Below are 20,655 nucleotides of genomic sequence, written 5' to 3' on the forward strand. Positions count from 1 at the left end.
TAGAAAAGGCAAGTTTGTCTTTTTATTGTGTTAATAACGGTTAATAATAGTTAAATATATATTTTAACGTACTAAATTTTATACAAAACACTTTTCATCCATTAAACACATGGGTGAAGGTCGTTTCTAATGCGGATCTCTCGCAAGGACTCGGTGATTTATAGGTGGATAGACTTATAAAAAAGATGATTGTCTGATTCAGCTGAAACCTGAAACTAACATACGCCCGTGTCACAATTCGCGCTCAGCTCGGAAGTTTCTTTCTACCACACCGATATTCGTCTGTCTTATTATTAATTCTCCATAAATAAATCAACTTACCACAAGCCATAAATGGATGGTATAGTGAGCGCCATGATAGTCGACAGCACCCCCACCACCAGGATGGAGACGCGCATCACCCAGATGATTTCCATCTCAGACGCGTTCTGTCTGAAGATCAGCTTGTATACGTTCCTAGACAAAAAATCTTCTATTATAACCATTGATTCAATCAGAAATGACGAGGTCCGCAGACAAACCAAAGTCACTAACATAGCTCATCGAGTCGTGAAGCTAAAGTGGCGAGGTAGTTCAAAGAGCCGATTGACGTTGGGGTCCCAAGGTGCTGAGATGGTGGCCCCGCAACAGTAAACGCAGTGTTGGTCGACCCCCCACCAGGTGAATTGATGACATCAAGCGAGTAGCAGGTATTCGCTAGATGCAGGTGGCTCAGTATCATGATGTTTGGAAGTCCCTACAAAAGGCCTATGTCCTGCAGTTGACGTCCATCGCTGACATGATGATGATGATGATGATGATGATGATGATGATTATGATGATGAGTGATCGTCAGAAAAGAAAACACTTCCAACATTAAGGCATCCCTAAGGTCATTAAGGCATCCCTAAGGTCAAGTAGGTATCTTACATGTTTGTAATAATAAATCAGTGGGCATCCAACCGCCGTGTGACCATGCACGTAATAGATCTAAGCTCTATATCATAATAATCATTTCAGCCGATGGAAGTCCACTTCTGAACATATGCCTCGGACTTCTAAACTGCGGCTGCCTGCAACCAGCATGATATCTTTGGTCCTCGCTCCATATGCTCTCTCTTATTGGAAATGAGGCCTAGCCTAAGGCCTGTAGACAGTTAAAACAGGCTGATTAAGATGACGAAACCACGTCTATTATATCAGTGAGTCAGTGACACGTACAGCAAATGTGATACAATACAATGTAATAAAAGTCACAATACAAAAAAACTAACCTGGCAAACATAGACGAAGCGCTAAGCACACTAGAGTCAGCCGAAGACATGACAGCAGCCGACACAGCTCCCAGACCGAAGAACGATACGAAGTCCGGCGTAAGATGCTGGAGTACCAACGGGAGGATCATGGAGGTCTGGTCGGAGGTCAGCTCCCCGTCAGGAGTGAGAGGTCCACGGTAATTCGTCTCGTTCCATGCTGTTGACAGATTTCTTTAATAGTATGCAAAGAAATTGCATACTTTTACGACAGAATGATACTCGTAATATACGTAATTTTCAGTCTAATCAAGTTTTACGACGTTTACTATACCACAATACCAAATAAACAGATTTTTTTACAGATGTGTATTTTTTAAAAAAAAGTCAAAAGTCTGCAGTGTTTCTTGCCCACTCTTCTTATCAGATTCTGATTTCAGAGTCAGAGGCAAACTATATTTTGAAATAATTCAAAATTAATTTCAATTTAATATTTATTTTACAAAGTTACTATTGAGTACCTACAAAATTAGATTTGTAAGTTTTTGTAATTTTAAAAGTAATACACTTGTGCTTATAGCACAAAAAGCTCTAGCAGCAAATATAAGTTGAAAATTCGTCATCTTTGGTTATATAGACACAATTATTGATAAGTCAAGCCAATTCAGTTCGAGGATGATACACGAAGATGATGATGGTTTACAGTGCCAAGAGTCCACTAACCTGTTCCCTTAGCGATGGCTCCAATAAGCACGGGCGGGATGGCCATGAAGATGCACCCCACCGCCGCCACGTACGACAGTATCTGAGCGCGCCCCGCCGTCTTGCTGCTCAACACTCGTTGGAAGTATACCTGTGCCAAACACCAACATGGTCAATGTTGGTACCACCATGGTACACGAATATTTTTAATTATATTCATTATTAACGTCACGTCAATCCACATTAACCAACGTTTTTGCCAGGAAATTAAAAAGTAGCCTTTAAGTTGGCCAATAACTCTTCCAAAATCACTCCAGTAATGTATAAGTGTGTATTTAAGTGTGCATTGTCTAAGTTTCTACCTTTGTTTATTACTCCATACGGCTGTAACGACTGAACCGAAGGCTGAAGTTTGGAATGGAGATTATCACCTGGATTAACACACAGACTTTTATACTGAAAAATTCGTGGTTTCCAGCTTTTGAAAAACAGAGTTCAACGCAAACGTAGTCGCAGACGTCCACAAGTCGCAAGTTATATTACAAGAACTTCCTTTACATCCTTTTGTTGACGACGTCCAGTCAACCCGCACGAAACGTTTTGCGTCAACTAGGAACGTTGAACGAACTGCTAAAATATGGAATGCCCTTCCGGCGTCTTTGTTTCCTGACACGTATAATTTGTGCACCTTCAAGGAAAGAGTGAATAGGCATCTTCTAGGTAAGCGCGTTTCATCTTAGACCTCATCATTGCTTTCCACCAGGCTTGATTGTGATCAAGCGTAAGCCAATACTACATAAAAAAGATCACAAAAAGAAATTACCTGCCAAGGTATCCCTCCAAAGATCAGCAGGAGCCCATAATCAATATAAAACCAATAATAGTCCGAGTCCACCGTCCCAATCCAGTCCACCTCCATGGAGCTCAGCGGCTTCACGTGATCATTCGCCCACGCGAACGGTATACACATCCATAGACCTATGAAGATGCAGAACAGCTGGATGACGTCAGTGTAGGCGACGGAGTAGAGGCCTCCGAACAGGGTGTAGAAGACTGCCACGCACGCGCTGAAGATGACCGAGGTTCGGTGGTCCATGTCAATGATCACGGCGAGGGTGGCACCTGAGGACAATAAGAGATAGATAGAGATAGGTTTTTAAAGTTTGAACACTAGGTACAAAGTCAAAGTCAATGTCAAAATTCATTTATTTCAAATAGGCTTAGTTTACAAGCTCTTTCGAAACGTCAGGTAATAATATTAAACTTAAGATAATGGTGATAATAAATATTCGAAAATTTAAAATTAAAGTTATGAGGGTTCCAAACGCGCCTTGGTCCTAGAAGCCCATAACAAACTCAGCCAGGTTAATCCTTACAAAAACACATCATAATGACCGAATAAATAAAACTAACCGACGCTCCGCGGTTTCATCCTCATTGTTCCCGTTCCCGTAAGAATACGAGGATAAAATATAGCATATGATTTTGATTTGATGACAAATAACGTAGCTTCAAAATCGGTATATTAGATCTAGAAATTGCCCCTACATTACTACGAACTATCATCATTATCATCCCATATTCGGCTCTCTGTTTAGCACGAGTGTCCTGTCACAATGAGAGGGGTTAGGCTAATAGTCCACCACGCTAGCCCAATGCGGATTGGCAGACTTCACATACGAAGAGAATTTAGAAAATTCTCAGGTATACAGGTTTCCTCACGATGTTTTTCCTTCACCGTTTGAGACACGTGATATGTAATAACTAAAAAGTTGGAGATGCATGCCCCTACCCAGATTCGAACCTGCATCCTCCGAATCAAAGGCAGAGGTCATTTCCACTGGGCTATCACGGCTCTTATTTCTTAAACGAATTATAGAACAATGAATGTTACCCGCGAATTAAGTGTTTGAACAGTTAAAGTAGCTTACCCAAGATTACGGATAGATAGTTATCCCCGATTATCAGTAACAGTCAAACTATCTTTACATAGTCAAACTATCTGTCAGTAGGTTATTGAAAAGCAGATAAAAACAGAAAGATAGATTTTCTTAACTTTAGTAAGCGAAATGGCGGATAGATAGGTTATTGAAAACGGCCGTAAGTAAGTAACTCTTGAAATACAACTAAGGTGTCTACCAAAATTCAGCTCAAAGAGAATTTTCGTTACTTGAAATATCTATTTTGACCAGACTAAATAATACCATTACTTTTCCAATCATAAAATCCAATAACAAAATGTATAAGGATTGGCAAAACTAGAAACGTGACCAGAATAAAAGAAATCGTATCACTAAACTGTATATTTATTAAGTTTAAGTAGGTAATATACTCCAGCCAATGTATACATTAACTCATGCTTAAATTCCCAACTGAAAATACACATGATAAAATTAGCGGCATCATGATATTGTAAAAAATCGATCTCATGTTTAAAAAATCGCAAACAGAGTTTTGTTCAGGTATTTTAGCAAATTAGTATTTTATAAAAATATATATACTTCACGCCAAAATTTTACATCACACAATAATCATCCACTACAATTGTTGTTACTCATTTTCCTAATATTCAACGTTTCTGAAATAAATAAAAAATAATTAAAAATGAAAAACCTGACTGCATAAAACATAAAACTGAAGAGAAAAAAAAGTTCAGTCCAGAAGACGTGTATAGATAGCAATTAGGTTAATGAAGTACCATGAACTAGTAAGTAAGAAGGTTAAAAAAGCAATTCTAAAGCTATTTATGAACAACAACGCTTTTGTTAATTGTTGTTCTACAAAATAACTACGTCATTGAGTTGCTAAAGCGCGCTAACATTCATTCATAACATTCTTCTGTCATTGACTAAAATATAAGTAATAGAATATAAAAAGTTACTAACAAACAACAAAGCACTTGATCATAGTTGTTCTACTAAATAATTACGACCACGAGTTGTTAAAACAGCGCTAACATTAACGTAACACTAACTTATCATTGAATAGAACAAAAGTGGTAGTATAAAAAAATCGGTTGTCTGTAAAGACGGTTTACTGATGATAGTTGAACGTGACAACGTCAAAAATACTGATGGAATGGTTGCATTTTTCAAATGAATGGTCGTTTTTCTAATATATTGTTCATAGACCAAAATATATACAATTTCTTGTAATAAAAGTTGGCAACCCTAAAACGAGATATATTTTATTTCTTGTAAAAAAGTTAACAACCCTAGAGCGTGGGAACGCATGACGTCATCTTTTTTCGAGTATGCAAGCTCCATCTAATTATAAGACATTGGCACGTCAAAAAAGGTTTGTTATTAAACAACAACGCCGACATTAATGATGGATGTTGTTCTGCTAAATAATTACGCCATTGAGTGGATAAAACAGCTCTAACATTAACGTAACAATAACATGTCATTTAGTAAAATAATAGTAAAAGTACCTACACCTATACCACAGTCTTTCTTGATGAGTACTGTTTATCAACAAACAAATTAGATATGAGGGTATAAATCTAAAATCACTAGTCATTACACACCTAATAATAATTATAATTAATTTGTTCTTAAATTAATAAAAATAAATTTGATTAATAAACTTAGAACAATTAGATATGGTTAATATATTTTATATTACATTTTATAAACAAACCATACATAATTTAAAATAAATAAGTCATGAAATGATATGCGTATTCTACCTCCAATTCTAATTTATTTGTTTGTAAACAGTACTCATCAAGGAAGGCTGTAGTTATTTAGAAAAAGTTACTAACAAACAACAACGTCACTGATCATTAATGTTCTGCTAAATAATTGCGCCATTGAGTTGTTGAAATAGCGCAAACATTACCGTAACATTGGTTACGTTGTAGCCGCGGCGGGCGGGGCGCGGGGGGGTGTGGATGTATTGACGTATGAATGTAGCCCCGCCGTTTCCACCTCACGTCTCCCCGACCTCCCCTTGCACCTACTCAGGTAACTCGAATTCGAGAATGAATTATTAACCGACTTCTGAAATAACCGCGGGTGAGAATCTCAAACGTCGATCCGAGATTCAAGCAAATCGAACAATCTACTCGGTTCAGTTGTTTCGGCGTTTTTAGTATTCGGAAAATTTATGTTGACTTTTTAAACTTCTGTCGATCTTTGCATGTCCCCGAATCTTGTTGGGGACAAATTAAAAAAAAAATAGAAGTCTTCACAGCAGTTCTAATTTTAAAATTCATGGGAAGTAATTTTAATGAGATTTTCCCTCCTCATTGAGGGAAGCAGCATTTTCAACCCAATACTCAGATCAAAACAATACTACTTTCCGAGTATGAGAAATGAAAAAGATTTTACTCTGAATTAACACATCCATGGTTCCCGCGGGATTTGTGTAAAACTGAATTCCACGCGGATGAAGACGCGGGCCAGGGCCGGCCCGTCCATACGGCGAACGGAGCGGTCGCTCCAGGCGCCAAATCCTAGAGAGCGCCTAAATGGGAAAGAAAAATAAAAAAAAATTCCTTTTATTTCAATTGTCTTTATTTTGAGTGCGCGGGCGCCATCACTTAGCCATCCGGTGTCCGGGAGTATGATTTTAGAAGTTATCGATATTCTATTACCTACTTTTTAAATCCTAGTCGATCGTAAACGGTATTGTGCCTATATTTTCAATTGGTCACTGCAGAGTATGGTCGAGATCTTCGCGTTCCATACTTACTTTGGACTCACAATTGGCACATATAATTATTATTAGGAGCCTGGAGCAAACTGGACAGATGCCATAATCGGATCTCGCTCCATTCTAAAATTTACTTCGGGCCGGCGCTGACGCGGGCATCCGCTACTAATTAGTATAGATTTCACGAACTCGAAAATAATGAAAAGCTCGTAGTAAGGGACATTATTTTAAAAGTTACAGCAACCCTTTACACGAGTACCGTAACCGCGGGCGTGTAACAAGCTTGACCCTCGCCCGGGAATGTACTCATTAACATTCACCCAACATCCACCGTAGTACCACAGTACCCATAGTGTGTCGTTTGAACAAGTGGGACCTTTTAATATACAAATATTGAGATATATGGACTAACATTCGTTTCATTATCAACCCATATTCAGCTCACTGCTGAACTCGTGTCTCCTCTCAGAATTAGAGGGGTTAGGCCCACAGTCCACCACGCTGGCTAAATGCGGATTAGCAGACTACACACACGCAGAGAATTAAGAAAATTCTCTGATATGCAGGTTCCCTCGCGATATTTTCCTTCACCGTTAGAGACACGTGATATTTAATTTCTAGGTAGTAAGCTAGGGGTAGAGCAGGAGTAGGGTAGGGTTAGGGTAGGAGTAGAGTAGGGTAGGGTAGGGGTAGGGTAGGGTAGTGTAGGGTAGGGATAGGGAAGAAGTGAACATAAGTCAAAGCGAAGCTAGACCGGGTCCGCTAGTTAGACAATAAATGTTACAATTTTAGCTTATTCCTGTAAATTATAGCTTTTATCGCCATACTGAGGTCCGTTGACCGACCGTTGTTTAATGGCTAACGAAACCTTTCGTGACGTACCTTTCGCGTATAAATTGTGGGTAATTTATTTTTAAACCCTGCTTTGTTATTTTTATTTTTATCTTTTTACTAGCTGACGCCGCGCGGTTTCACTCGCGTGGTTCGCGTTCCTGTAGGAATACGGGAATAATATATAGCCTATAGCCTTCCTCGATAAGTGGACTATGTATCACTGAAAGAATTTTTCAAATCAGACCAGTAGTTCCTGAGATTAGCGCGTTCAATCAAATAAACAAAAAAACGAACTCTTCAGCTTCATAATTTAGTATAGATTTTCTACTTCGCCTTTTTTACAATTTATAATTGAAAATTTGGGAAACCCCCATCAGTCAATAATTTCATTACTTTAACGACTTGAATGTCTTACGAGTATATTGATAAATTTCTTCAGCGTATTTATTTAGTTTATCAGCGTAGGTTTAGTATCAAAAACCGCATTAAAATCGATCCAGGTTGTCAACTTAGGTTAAATTCGGTTAAATTAAAAAAATATAGGTTATATTCGGCTCACTGTTAAGCACGATCCTCCTCTCGTCGTCATCAACCCATATTCGGCTCACTGCTGAGCTCGAGTCTCCTCTCAGAATGAGAGGGGTTAGGCCAATAGTCCACCACGCTGGCCCAATGCGGATTGGCAGACTTCACACACGCAGAGAATGAAGATAATTCTCTGGTATGCAGGTTTCCTCACGATGTTTTCCTTCACCGATTGAGACACGTGATATTTAATTTCTTAATCCTCCTCTCAGAATGCGGATTTTCAGATGCACATTTCCTCACGATGTTTTTCCTTCACCGTTTGAGACAAGTTAAATGTCTTAAAATGCACATAACTGAAAATTTGGAGGTTTCAAACCTACCCCGAATCGAAGACAGAGGTTATAGCCACACACTCGAAAAATAAAAATATGGTATAGTAGGTAGCAGTGGCGAAGGATGGAATTTAGACGAAGGTAATCCTTCCAAAAGAAAAGGAAATACATACAAAATCTGTATATAACTATGTATAGATTTTTAAAAGGTAACCCGGCTGGAATCGGTAGGTAGATATTCATATTGTTCTTCCTAAAATAAATTTTATTTATTATTCACGATACAGCCAACCTGCATTTGGGACGAGTTTGCCAAATCTCCCAGATTGCGCGGATTGTGCCGGAACTGTGGCATTCGTGTGTGATATTTACCGAATCAAATCTCAAATACATCCGGTTTGTAGCCGTTTTAAAAACGGAATTGCCCACATTTTTCTTTTATTATTTACTAGCGGACGTCCGCCTTTAAACCTCTTTAATCCAGCCCTTACAATAGTATCGCTGCAAAAATAAAGTGTTTTCTCCCGTTTTCCCAACTGCTCTGTTCCTATTAATCGTAGCATTATGAAAAGTATACTTTAAGAGCGCGCTTTATATGGATAAAATTCGAAGCGCAAACGAGACGCCGAATTATGACTTTCACGTGAGTGAAAAGCACGGAGCGATTGACGCGCGACGCAAATTTTATGACGTGAGCGCCAAAACCATTTTTACCTAATTGCAAGTAAATTAAACAACATAACGAAAAACAAAATGGCCATGTTCAAGATATATACCTAATTTTCTATACAAAACAAAAATTTAAGAAAATAAGTTTGCTTTTCCTGAGATTGAAAGCAAAATGTGAGCAAAACATGTATTTTTCAAAAAAATATATCGAGAAAAGTTTTAAAAATTGTGTATTTTGTATAGTCATAACGAAGCTAACACTTTGAAATATCATTTACCCAAATATCAGGCAGAATCTGAGATCCAGAACCATTTGTAACCACCAAATTATATATTGCACACTCTTAATCTGCCCAGGAGTATGAAGAATAATTATACCAAGTTTCGTTAAAATCCGTTGAGTAGTTTTTGTTTTTATAACGAACATGACTTCAACAGACAAAAATTTTACTGATTGCATTTTTGGCATCAGTATCGATCACTAATTTAGTGATATTTATTTTGGAAATATATTTCATGTACAGAATTGACCTCTCTACAGACTTATTATACGTATAGATTTATACTAACTAGCTTGGACTTGAATATACATAATTTTACGACATTTTGGTACGACATATATCATTCTTTTATTTTTTTTTTATATCTTTTTATCTCTTTTCTGTGTATTATGTGTGTGTCAAATAAACAAATTTTCTTTCTTTCTTTCTACAACAGATTTAGCATCAATAGCTCGAGGTCGGGGAGACAGTTCTAAAAGCAAATGCTGCAAATTTAATAGTCAAATTTAGAGTGGCTCAGCCGTGGAGTTCGCTCCACTAACAGCTAGTGAATATTTTATTCCACTCCCTTGGTTTCTGCCACCCGGCTCTTAGAAAAGCGAGAAAGTAAATAATATAAGTAATATGTTTTACTGAGCTAGTAATTATGTATCGGTGATTATTTATAAAGATTCAATTATGCTCTGAAGCAGTTATTACTTTTATTTTTAATTTTGAATATCTTTTAAATATCGACATAAAGAAAATCGAAAAATTGTGTTAGAACAACCAGTTCATGCAGATGCTGCAATGGTCCTAACAAGTTATCCTGCTTCCATCTTAGATTGCGTCATCGCTTACCATCAGGTGAGATTGTAGTCAAGGGCTAACTTGTAAAGAATAAATAAATAATAAAAAAAAGAAAATAGTCCAGCGGGGAACGAACCCGAGAGATTTTGAGATTGATTTCGGTCTCTACCGTAGAGCTATTAACCTCTTATAAGCTTAATATTATTGAAAAGCCTTATGTTTCATCTGCTCGTTGAACCAAAACGTTACTCTCTGAGGCTTCGGTGAATAGAAGAAAAAAGACTTTTGCTTAGTTCTGAGAAATTCTCAGTAGGAAATTGGGAAGCTTAGCCTGGAGTTGGGAAGTTGGTGTAGGTACACTGTCATGCCTTGGAAAGCTCGATCGGCCGAACCTAGTCATGATCATTACCGTGGCTAGTTACCATCCTACCGGCAAAGACGAACCGCCAAGCAATTTAGCATTCCGGTACGATGCCTCTTTTTTTATTCTTTATAAGTTAGCCCTTGACTACAATCTCACCTGATGGTAAGTGATGATGCAATCTAAGATGGAAGCGGGCTAACTTGTTAAGAGGAGGATGAAAATCCAAACCCCTTTCGGTTTCTACACGGCATCGTACCGGAACGCTAAATCGCTTGGCGGTACGTCTTTGCCAGTAGGGTGGTAACTAGCCACAGCCGAAGCCTCCCACCAGCCAGACTTGGACAAATTAAGAAATTCTCAATCTGCCCAACCGGGGATCGAACCCAGGACCTCCGTCTTGTAAATCCACCGCGCATACCACTGCGCCACGGAGGCCGTCAAAATGCCGCGTATAAACCGTCAGAAGTTTGGGTAGAATAAACTTTTACGTCTTCCAAGTTAGCCCGCTTCCATCTTACACTGTATCGTCACTTAACATCAGATGATATCGCAGTCAACTAACTTGTATTTAAAAAAAAGAAACAAAAATAATTATAGTGGTCGTTACAGAGTTTAACACTAGCACCCCAACTCAAAAACAAAGCAAAAGTCCACCAACATTGGAGCAGCTTAAAGTCACTCTATGAAAAGAAGGCTTTTAAGCTGCTTCATAACGAGAACAATATTTATAAAAAAATAATCTAAATGTAAAATAAAAATTATCACCACTTCTTAAGATCTGTTCGTGATGAGCCCTAAAAGTACTAAACGGATTTTCATGCATTTTTTTACTACTAAAGTGTTACTAATAGAGTTCGAGGAAGGTTCCAGTATATAACTTGTTAAAGTTTTGTGTAAATTGATTGCAATAACGATAATTGTTGAAAGTCGCGGAATTCTCTGAAGTAACAAAGGCCATAGTTTCTCGCGAGCGAAGTCGCGAGCGTCAGCTTGTATTAAATATAATAATAATGGAATATAAAATATACACAATCAAAATTTTCTCAAAATACAAATGAAGTAAAAAGAAAATACCCAAACATTTTCTTCGTACGTTTTGATAAACTTCGAACGGAAAATTCGCTTGACTGGCGGTTACAAACTCTGAGAAATATATTTGACACGTGATAGGCACTCGGTAGTTCCAATTTCTGTCGCTTAGCGAAATGTAGGGAGTCACAGGGAGTGACAGGGAGTCACAGGGAGTAGGATCTAGGGAGACCTGACACGCTTTTTATTCGTGACGCCTTAAAATTGGATTTCCTAAGGAAATGTCTTGGAAATATTCTCTTTTTTATATTCAATATGTTTTGTATAATAATCTTAAGTTTAGCCAGACATAATATATATTATTTATTTGGGAATTGTGTAAAGAAATACGCGAATAACAATACGAATATAATATTATAATGTACTTATATAAACTTTGTTATGCGTGTGTGAAATCTGCCAATTAATTGGGCCAGCGTGGACTATTTGGCCTATACCCTCTCATTCTGAGAAGAGACCAGAGCTCAGCAGTGAGCCGAATATGGCTTAATAATGATGAGTGTTATTCATAACAATTTATTACGAAACGCGGCTAAAACTCAAATTCAAAATTCAAATTACTTTATTTGCCAATTGTAAAAATACCAGATCTTGTTACTTCAAAAAATGCATACAATCAGCTACAAAAAACCATGCCAATCTCACGTGATACAACGTCGGAGTATGCCCGACTAGTTTCGAACCCATACCCATACCCCTAATCATAATCTGGTTCTTGCGACGCAACACGATCCAAACTTGGTTCACAGTTTTAGTAATAAAGGAATAATAAGAATATATATATATAGATAACAAGAACTGCCTGATCCGATAGTCGCTGCGCAGTCACGGTCACTGTTGGCTCAAGAGTCTGAAACATAGACAACATCCTTGACCGGTACGCAGCAAGGTTAGTCCCTCTCTGTCGCCCCATAGTCCGCACGCATGACGCTCTCATTGAGTGGACGAGACCATCTCATGCGACGCACTACACCACCGGTAGCGGGAGCACTCACAGGAGCCCGCAGCCCCTCTTGATCCAAGCTCTCCGGTAGTGGTATCTCATCGACGTCCTGCTGGTGTTGTTGCTGTTGTTGTTGGTGTTACCGTCGCCGTGTGGTGACATCCCTTTGAGTCGTCCGCACGAGTGTCACGTCCCCCGCAGACGACGACGACGGCGACGTCGACGACGATTTAAAGATGTTATTTCGTGCGCTGGTGCTCTGGCCGCCAACTCGTCGCATATACTCCCGACGGATGGCAGTTGTCAAGAACAAGAACAGCTATTATTAAGTAGGTAAACTCACCAAGTGCCGCCAAGATGCCGGCCGCCCAGAACACCTCTCCGCAGAGGGCGGGCAGGAACAGCAATCCGCCCATGCGGCTGCCGAACGAGTCCTGCAGCGGGTCCAGCATCGTCACGTAGCCCTGCTTGCGCATCGGGTTGGCAAAGAATATGCCCCCTGTTGGCAATAACAGCAAGCTTATTATGTTGGCAAACATTTTTTTTTTTAATTAAATTTGGCCTCACGTGACGAACAAAGATCGGCAGCCATACAGCCTGTTCAATCATATGAAAAACGCCCCACAGTTCCGCCCGCATAATTCCCTTTCTCGTAAAAATACTGAAATATAATATAGCCTGCGACACTCAGAAATAACGTGACTTTCTAGTGGTAAATTCAATTCAATGCAAACAAACAAACATTAAAATCTTTTTAACCGACTTCAAAAAAAAGAGGTGGTTATCCATTCGAGGCTATGTTTTTTTTTCTTTTTTTGTATATATGTTATGATTACTCGAACTCGCCTTTACCGATTTGAATAATTCTTTTTGTGTTCAAAAGGGTATACTCCTGAAGTGGTCCCATTTTCATCATGTAAGGATCTGATGATGGGATCCTGGAGAAATCGTGGGGAACTTTCAAAAATCATCGAAAATCAACTACCTACTGATCAGTTTGAAGGCGATGCTAAACCGGTGGCTTGAATGAATACCTCATCGGGTTAGCGTCTTCAAACTGATCAGTAGATAGAACATAATACGATGTTGATTTTCGCTTTTTAGTTTAATCGGTACGTTTTATGTTTTTAAAGTCGGTTGATTTTTTTTATTAAATAAATTTCTTTATAATATCTAGATAACATTACTTCGTAATAGGTATTACGTGGATGAAACTGCAGGGTATATGCTAGTAGGCATTCATTTGAAAAAATAATGTTTTGTATTCAATACTCCAATTAATCAACATTAATCATCTAATCATTGGAAAAGCTCGTACATAACTACAAACAAACCGACCGCAGTCTCAGTATGTATACATCTACATTTGCGGTCGTGTTTCATGTGTACTCTAATCTGAAATCCATATAACACCAACGTCAAACGAAATAATACGATTTTCACGAGATTTCCAAAATTAGTGATCGTTATCCGAAAGCTATTTCCGGCGTTTATCATTTGGGGCTTATTGGTGCGGTAAAAACGGATTTCACCACAAACGTAACATTTTTGTGCATGCAGTGTGGTTGCACTGTGTTTCAGAGATTAATCTCTTTCGGGTCAATTTTGTTTTTTAAGGAATACATTAGATTAACAGATAACTGCGAATTACAGTCAGAACGACCTAAATTAATCTAATCAGGAATATACATGATTATGCAATAAAAGCGATGAGCTATGGAGCGGGCTATGTTAGAAGTCTCTCTGAAGGACAAAATTCGGGACGGGGAAATCCGTAGGAGGACGAAATTAATCGATGTAGTCCGAAGGATTAGCAAACTGAAGAGGCAGTGGGCGGACCATATCTGTCGCAGAACAGATGACCGCTGGGGCAGACGTGTTCTGGAGTGGAGACCACGTACCAGCAAGTGCAGTGTAGGACGCCCTCCAGCTAGATGGTCCGAAGATATCAAGAATGTAGTGGGAAGTGGCTGGATGAGGAAGGCGGAGGATCGTGTGTGGCGGAAAGGCCCATGTCCAGCAGTGGACTTATACAGGCTGTTGATTGATGTTGATGTGCAACAAAATATCTCCAAATAAAAAAACATACCAACGCCAAATTTATTTTTATGTAAATTTTAAATACCTACTGCAGAATTATGTGTCCTCCATGCTGCTCCTATGTGGATTTGCAAACTCAGGCTGATAATGTTTGGTTTTATAAAAATCACTATTAGGATATTGATTATTATCTGGACCGTGATAGTTTAATGCTAGCCACTCACCATTCCATAATAGTCCTGATAAGCCTATCGCGACCAACATACGATTAATTTTATCGGCTGTCAAGCCGTTAGCGCCGCTGGCACGTCAGCTTACTTGATCGTCAGTGGCTAACATTACGAGTAGGCGTCCAAACCTCAAGGCCACTGAACGCACTTAACATTTAGCTTCCTAAGCGCTTACTTAAAATTCACATGGATTTCAATTAATTTAAACCAAGTACAATACTTAGTGAGTAACCTAAAATGACGATATTACGGTTAGTGGGAAGAGAGTTGTAATAGTTAGTGAGGTGGCAGTTAAGGAGACCTCGTTATAGTCCAAATATATGTCAAGCGCCTCTCGACTTCGGGCTGGTGAAGTAGACTTGTTTCACCTTCATTTATATTCATTTCATATTATAAGGCTTTGTTTACTCAACTAAATCAGCCTTTCTACGAACGCCACGAATTCATCCGCGTAGATCAAGAAACTCAACAGTTGCTCTTTTTATCATAGAGTATTATAATTTACAATAATTGATGATAACATTACAATTTCTTTAGTTTTACTTTTTGTGGAAGCTGATCCTCCAAGCGCTTTTATCTTTAAGGAACTCATCAATGTTGTAGTAACCTCGACTAAGAAAATGTTTTAACACATTGCTTAAAGCTATGCATTGGCAGGTCCATCACAGTCTTGTTATAGAAGAGTACACCCAAACCTATAAAAGATTTTTTTACTCTTTGGAGTCGATATGCAGAAATAATAAATATACTATAAATATACTTAAACAATACACATCACTATCTAGCCCCAAAGTAAGCATACAGAGTAGCTTGTGTTATGGGTGCTAAGATAGTTGATATTATAATATTAATATACAATTATATACTACATATAAATACTTATATAATGTATAAATACACACAGACACTGGAAAACACCCATGCTCATCACACAAATATTTTCCAGTTGTGGGAATCGAACCCACGGCCGTGGATGCAGAAAGCAGGGTCACTCCCCACTGCGCCACGCGGCCGTCAAATAATAAGTAACTTATGCCCGTGTCTAACTAACTTTTTTTTCTGCGTACTCACCAAACACAAGAGATAGAGCATATCCGAAGGGCGCCTGACACCACACCAGCCCGGAGGTGTAGATCGCTTCCGCGGTGCCGTTGATGTAGCCACCGCCCACCCACGTCGCTGGAACAAACAGACACTGTCACCTCAGACCATTTACTTTCTATAAGACCTGCCTCGCTAGAGGTTACCCCTCTGTCAATACTATATGATCATGATCTAACGTGTTCATTCAGACTGCGTCTATAAAATCGATGATTTTTTTTATTCTTTACTAGTTAGCTCTTGACTAAATCTCACCTTATGATAAGTGATGATGCAATCTAATGAAAATCCACACTACTTTCGGTTTCTACACGGCATCGTACCGGAACGCTAAATCGCTTGGCGGTACGTCTTTGCCGATAGGGTGGTAACTAGCCACGGCCGAAGCCTCCCACCAGCCAGACCTGGACCAATTAAGAAAACCTTAATCAGCCCAGCCGGGGATCCAACCCAGGACCTCCGTCTTGTTAATCCACCGTGCATACCACAGCGCAACGGAGGCCGTAAAAAATGTTTTATTATATTAAAATTACACGTGTGTGTATTACGATTTAAAATTTACAGGTGTGTAAGGACATAGGATATATTTATTGGTATTAAATGTTTTCTATGTGTGAGTTTACCTCGTCCTCCTCAAAAAGCGACAGACAATAATCTTATTGGTGAATTAGAGTGCGATACAAGTCCAATAGAAGGTAATTAGTCTGATACTATCACACAGGACAAGAAAAGAAGGTTCTGATTTGAAGCTCGAGTTAGGTAATTTAGGATTTATATTTTCTGCGTTGCTCTGAGTCTTGGATATAGAGGATATAGTTGGTGATGATATAGTTAACAACTTAATGACAAAAACGTCAAGCGAATTGCAGTGTGATGGCGCCTTGATACCGCGTAGAAACTGTTTGAGCTAAAGGAAAACATTGGTATCTCTTCCAGTTAGCCCGCTACCATCTCAGGCTGCATTGTCACTTAACATCAGGTGGCATCGTACTCAAGGGCTAACTCGTCGTCTAAATAAAAAAGTAATTACTTAACATCCACACAGCCTTCAACGCTATAGACATGGTAGAACAAACATAATACTGAACAAACAAATGCGATCAATCTTCGAAGTACCTACCTGCCTCACTGACAATATAGTACGAGTACTAACGCCCTAAAATTTGAATTTTTTCTCGAATGTTAAAATCTCTGAATGAATGATTTTGTCCCAGCAGTGGCTAGATTTATGTTAGTCACCTTTGATGGAAAAATTGTTCATTAAGAAGGCAAAATTAAGTTTTATCCATCAACTTAAAGTACTCTCCTCCTTAAAGATTCTCAAGCCATGGGGATATAACACCACCTACTTCCCAATTTTGGGCTAATAATTTCTTTGGGGAAGGAAAAGCTCAGTTTATAGTCCGACCTATAACTTGAACACCGGACCTTCCAGCGTTTGTGTTTCCGGACACTTACCTATAATTGAAACAAAAAACCTTCAAAGCAAGATTGATTGAATGAATTGATTGATTGATTGAAGATAGGGAAGGGTAGGGGTAGGGTGGGGTAAGGGTGGCAAGGTGTAGGGGTAGGGTAGGGTAGGAGTAGGGGTAGGGTAGGGTAAAAGTAGGGGTAGACGTAGGGTAGAGGTAAGGTAGGGGTAGGGTAGGGTAGGGTAGGGGTAAGGTAGGAGTAGGGTAAGGTAGGCTTAGATTACTATTAGTCGACTATTTATTAGGTATACGTTATAGAAATTTAAAAAAATATAAATAGAAGGATGTGAAATAGGGGTTGAAAGTTGACATCGATTTAAACGCGGACGAAGTCGCGGGCGACCGCTATTCCCTTATAAAAGAGGAGATCTGTACCAAGCATGAATATCAAAGAAATTTCTTCATAGGTCTTACCAGTCATCGTGAATATCCCCACGAAGAGTCCGATAGACCTGCCTGCCAGCATCACCTCTTCCTCAGAATCATTTCCCGCTGGCTTCTTCCGTCCAGCCCATATCCCCACCGCTAGGATGAGCACGTAGAAAAGGATGATGGAGATCACTCCCGCTATGTTGATCATCTTGATGGTCTGGTAACAAAAGAAGAAACATACAGTCAAACATAGAAACATCCTTTTTGGAAGTCGGTTAACAATAGTTGAAATGTTTTCTGCTTATAATAACAGCCTAATTATAGCGTCAGTTTTATAGCCGCCCTAAGTACCTCTACAGTATACTTGAGGGGTCCTGGGTTCGATTTCTGCGCACCAGATTATTATCATATTTAAACAGCAAGGCCAATATTCTTTATTTAAAAAAGATATGTCCTGGAGTATTACTTACCTATTAAAAAAGTTCAATAACGGACAATCTAATATCGACAAATAATTTAAATTGAAGCAAAATGGTTATTGGTTTTTAAATTTCCTTAAATAATTATTAATTAAAAAATACCATACCTACAATAAATAAAACTAATCTTTTTAACGTAAAAATGGAACCGACTTCAAAGACGTATTTCAGTTACTTTGATTTTAAAACAAAATTACTAAACCGATTTTCATGAAAATTAAACCGATTTTCATGGGACCAATGTGGAGGTATACCTACTCTTTCAAACAAAAAAATAATTTTCAAAATTGGTTTATAAATGACGAAGTTATGAGGTAAAAGAAACCTAAAGTCGTCGAATTCAGAGCCTCCTCCTTTTTTTGAAGTCAGTTAAAAATAAAAAAAAAAAAATAATTCACAAGTAACGAAACTTTAAGTATCCATGATGTAATCTAGCAAAATAAATTGAGTGGCTGTTTTTGTTAAATTATGTAATGTTACTTGTATTATGTATTCTATGGTTATATGTTAAAAATATCATCAAAATCTGTGAATAGTACGATTATTAATTCCAGTCAGTAAAATAACATTTCAGTGACACTGCACTTGTCATTTTACTGACTGGAATGTCATTTTATTTGACTGGAATTAATAATCGTACATACGATTAATCTTAATTATGATGAATAATTCCAGTCAATAAAATGACATTTCAGTGACAGTTGCACTTGTCATTTTACTGACTGGAATTAATAATCGTACATACGATTAATTCTTAAGATGATTAATTCCAGTCAGTAAAATGACATTTCAGTGACACTTGCCCTAGTCATTTTACTGACTGGAATGTCATTTTACTGACTGGAAATAATAATCGTACATACAATTAATCTTACATATGATGAATAATTCCAGTTAGTGAAATGACATTTCAGTGACAGTTGCACTTGTCATTTTACTGACTGGCAATAATAATCGTACTATAGTATTATTTTATAGTATAAAAAGGATTCTGTTAACTAACATGGAATGCATAAGCTAATAAAAAGCTTACTTACGCTTAATAAGCTAATCCTTAGCTTAACAAGCTAATCCTTTAGTAGGACGTACCTATCTATCTATTAGGTATGTGTTAATTACCAATCATTCGTGTACATTATCAAAATACAACTTTTATATTAAAATAATACGTATCATTATCACTATACAGAAAAATATCCGCTCAACAAAGAAACGATAACCAATACGTTTAATAAGACATTGATTTCTATATTCGTTGAATTCCTGTATACATCTATCTATCATTAATCATTACAAGGTATTCTCATTGATTTTTGTCAAACAGTAGCTAACATTTCACGTTTCAAGCCAATTAAGCTAACTAAGCACACATTCCAAACGCTATACAAAAGCAAGCGATCTAAAGATAAACCTCGAAGTAGCTTATAAGACTCACTTGTTAATAAAAAAGCCCTCCGAAGATATATGCGCCTCCCTCCCACACACGCACGTAACGTCTCTCAATACAAATCTATAAGTACATCCAGATTGTATAAGAATAATCCATCATAAAATATATAATCTAAATACACTGTAGCACTCGCGATAGCCTAGAGTTAAGTTATGGTGCAACTATCGCCCCATCGAAGGGAGGTCTTCTGCGAAGGGCTGTTCCTTGTCCTAAAGCTTAGTCCGCACATGAGCGCGCGTTTCCCTAACCCCAGACATCAAAACCAGTGTGCTGGACCGCGTTACGTAACGTTGAACCGTGCTGTCGACATCTGGCCGCACGTGCTAGATGTGACAGGTCACGGGAGTCGGGAGAGCGCCGCCACAAGCGATCGATGTCCTGACGTCATTGGTCGCTCTGCCGGGGTACTGCGCATGCGTTGGACCTCCCACGCCTGACATACCTTGCAGCGAGACTTCACTCTACGAAGAGATGGTACATAATAAGGGTGAGACCACACGAGCGCAATTTTGTGAGTTGTCAGTCGCGTAATTTGCGGGTCTGCCAGAATACTAGCGTTGTGGGTACTGATGTGCTCACAACAAATTTTAGCTGAGTCAGGTCCATTTTTTTGGCACAACATATTTTCTATACATACATAGTTTAGTTTTAAGTTATAATTACGATATAAATGTATTCGTTTTAAGTTATTGTGTAGTATGTATTGTGCTAACAAATAAATGATTTATATTCTATTCTAATTTCTGCTGAATTACTTCTACACGTGAATTTCTGCGACCAAAATTACGTTCGTTTGGCCTCTTACCCTTATTGCCTTGATTCGTTTATATCATTCATCACCATTATCAATAATTTCCACGACCTCCGTATCGCAGTGGTGTGCGCTGCGCATTTACAAGGAGTTCGATCCCCGGCTGGACTGATTGAGTTTTTCATCCAGGTCTGGCTGGTGGGAAGCTTTGGCCGTGGCTAGTTACCACTCTACCGGCAAAGACGTATCACTAAGCGATTTAGCGTTCCTTTACGATGTCGTGTAGAAACCGAAAAGGTAAGGAAAAGGTGTGAATTTTCATTCTCCTCCAAACA

At 38.5% G+C, this 20,655-nt stretch overlaps 1 protein-coding gene across 1 annotated transcript in view; it reads right to left on the reverse strand.

The window, feature by feature from the left end:
* The window catches only part of LOC112050443 (high-affinity choline transporter 1), a 41,356-nt gene extending 21,456 nt beyond the window's left edge, over nucleotides 1-19,900 (reverse strand). The window contains exons 1-8 of the mRNA XM_024088717.2: nucleotides 19,555-19,900; nucleotides 17,683-17,857; nucleotides 15,764-15,871; nucleotides 12,766-12,921; nucleotides 2,758-3,056; nucleotides 1,956-2,085; nucleotides 1,254-1,452; nucleotides 322-456 (exon numbers count right to left, since the gene is read on the reverse strand). Coding sequence (XP_023944485.1) covers nucleotides 322-456; nucleotides 1,254-1,452; nucleotides 1,956-2,085; nucleotides 2,758-3,056; nucleotides 12,766-12,921; nucleotides 15,764-15,871; nucleotides 17,683-17,848 — 1,193 coding nt within the window. The 5' untranslated portion in view covers nucleotides 17,849-17,857; nucleotides 19,555-19,900. The remainder of the gene's footprint in view (nucleotides 1-321; nucleotides 457-1,253; nucleotides 1,453-1,955; nucleotides 2,086-2,757; nucleotides 3,057-12,765; nucleotides 12,922-15,763; nucleotides 15,872-17,682; nucleotides 17,858-19,554) is intronic.
* Nucleotides 19,901-20,655: the final 755 nt, after the last annotated feature.

The sequence above is a fragment of the Bicyclus anynana genome, chromosome 10 (genome assembly GCF_947172395.1).
Source record: "Bicyclus anynana chromosome 10, ilBicAnyn1.1, whole genome shotgun sequence".
Lineage (NCBI taxonomy): Eukaryota > Metazoa > Arthropoda > Insecta > Lepidoptera > Nymphalidae > Bicyclus > Bicyclus anynana.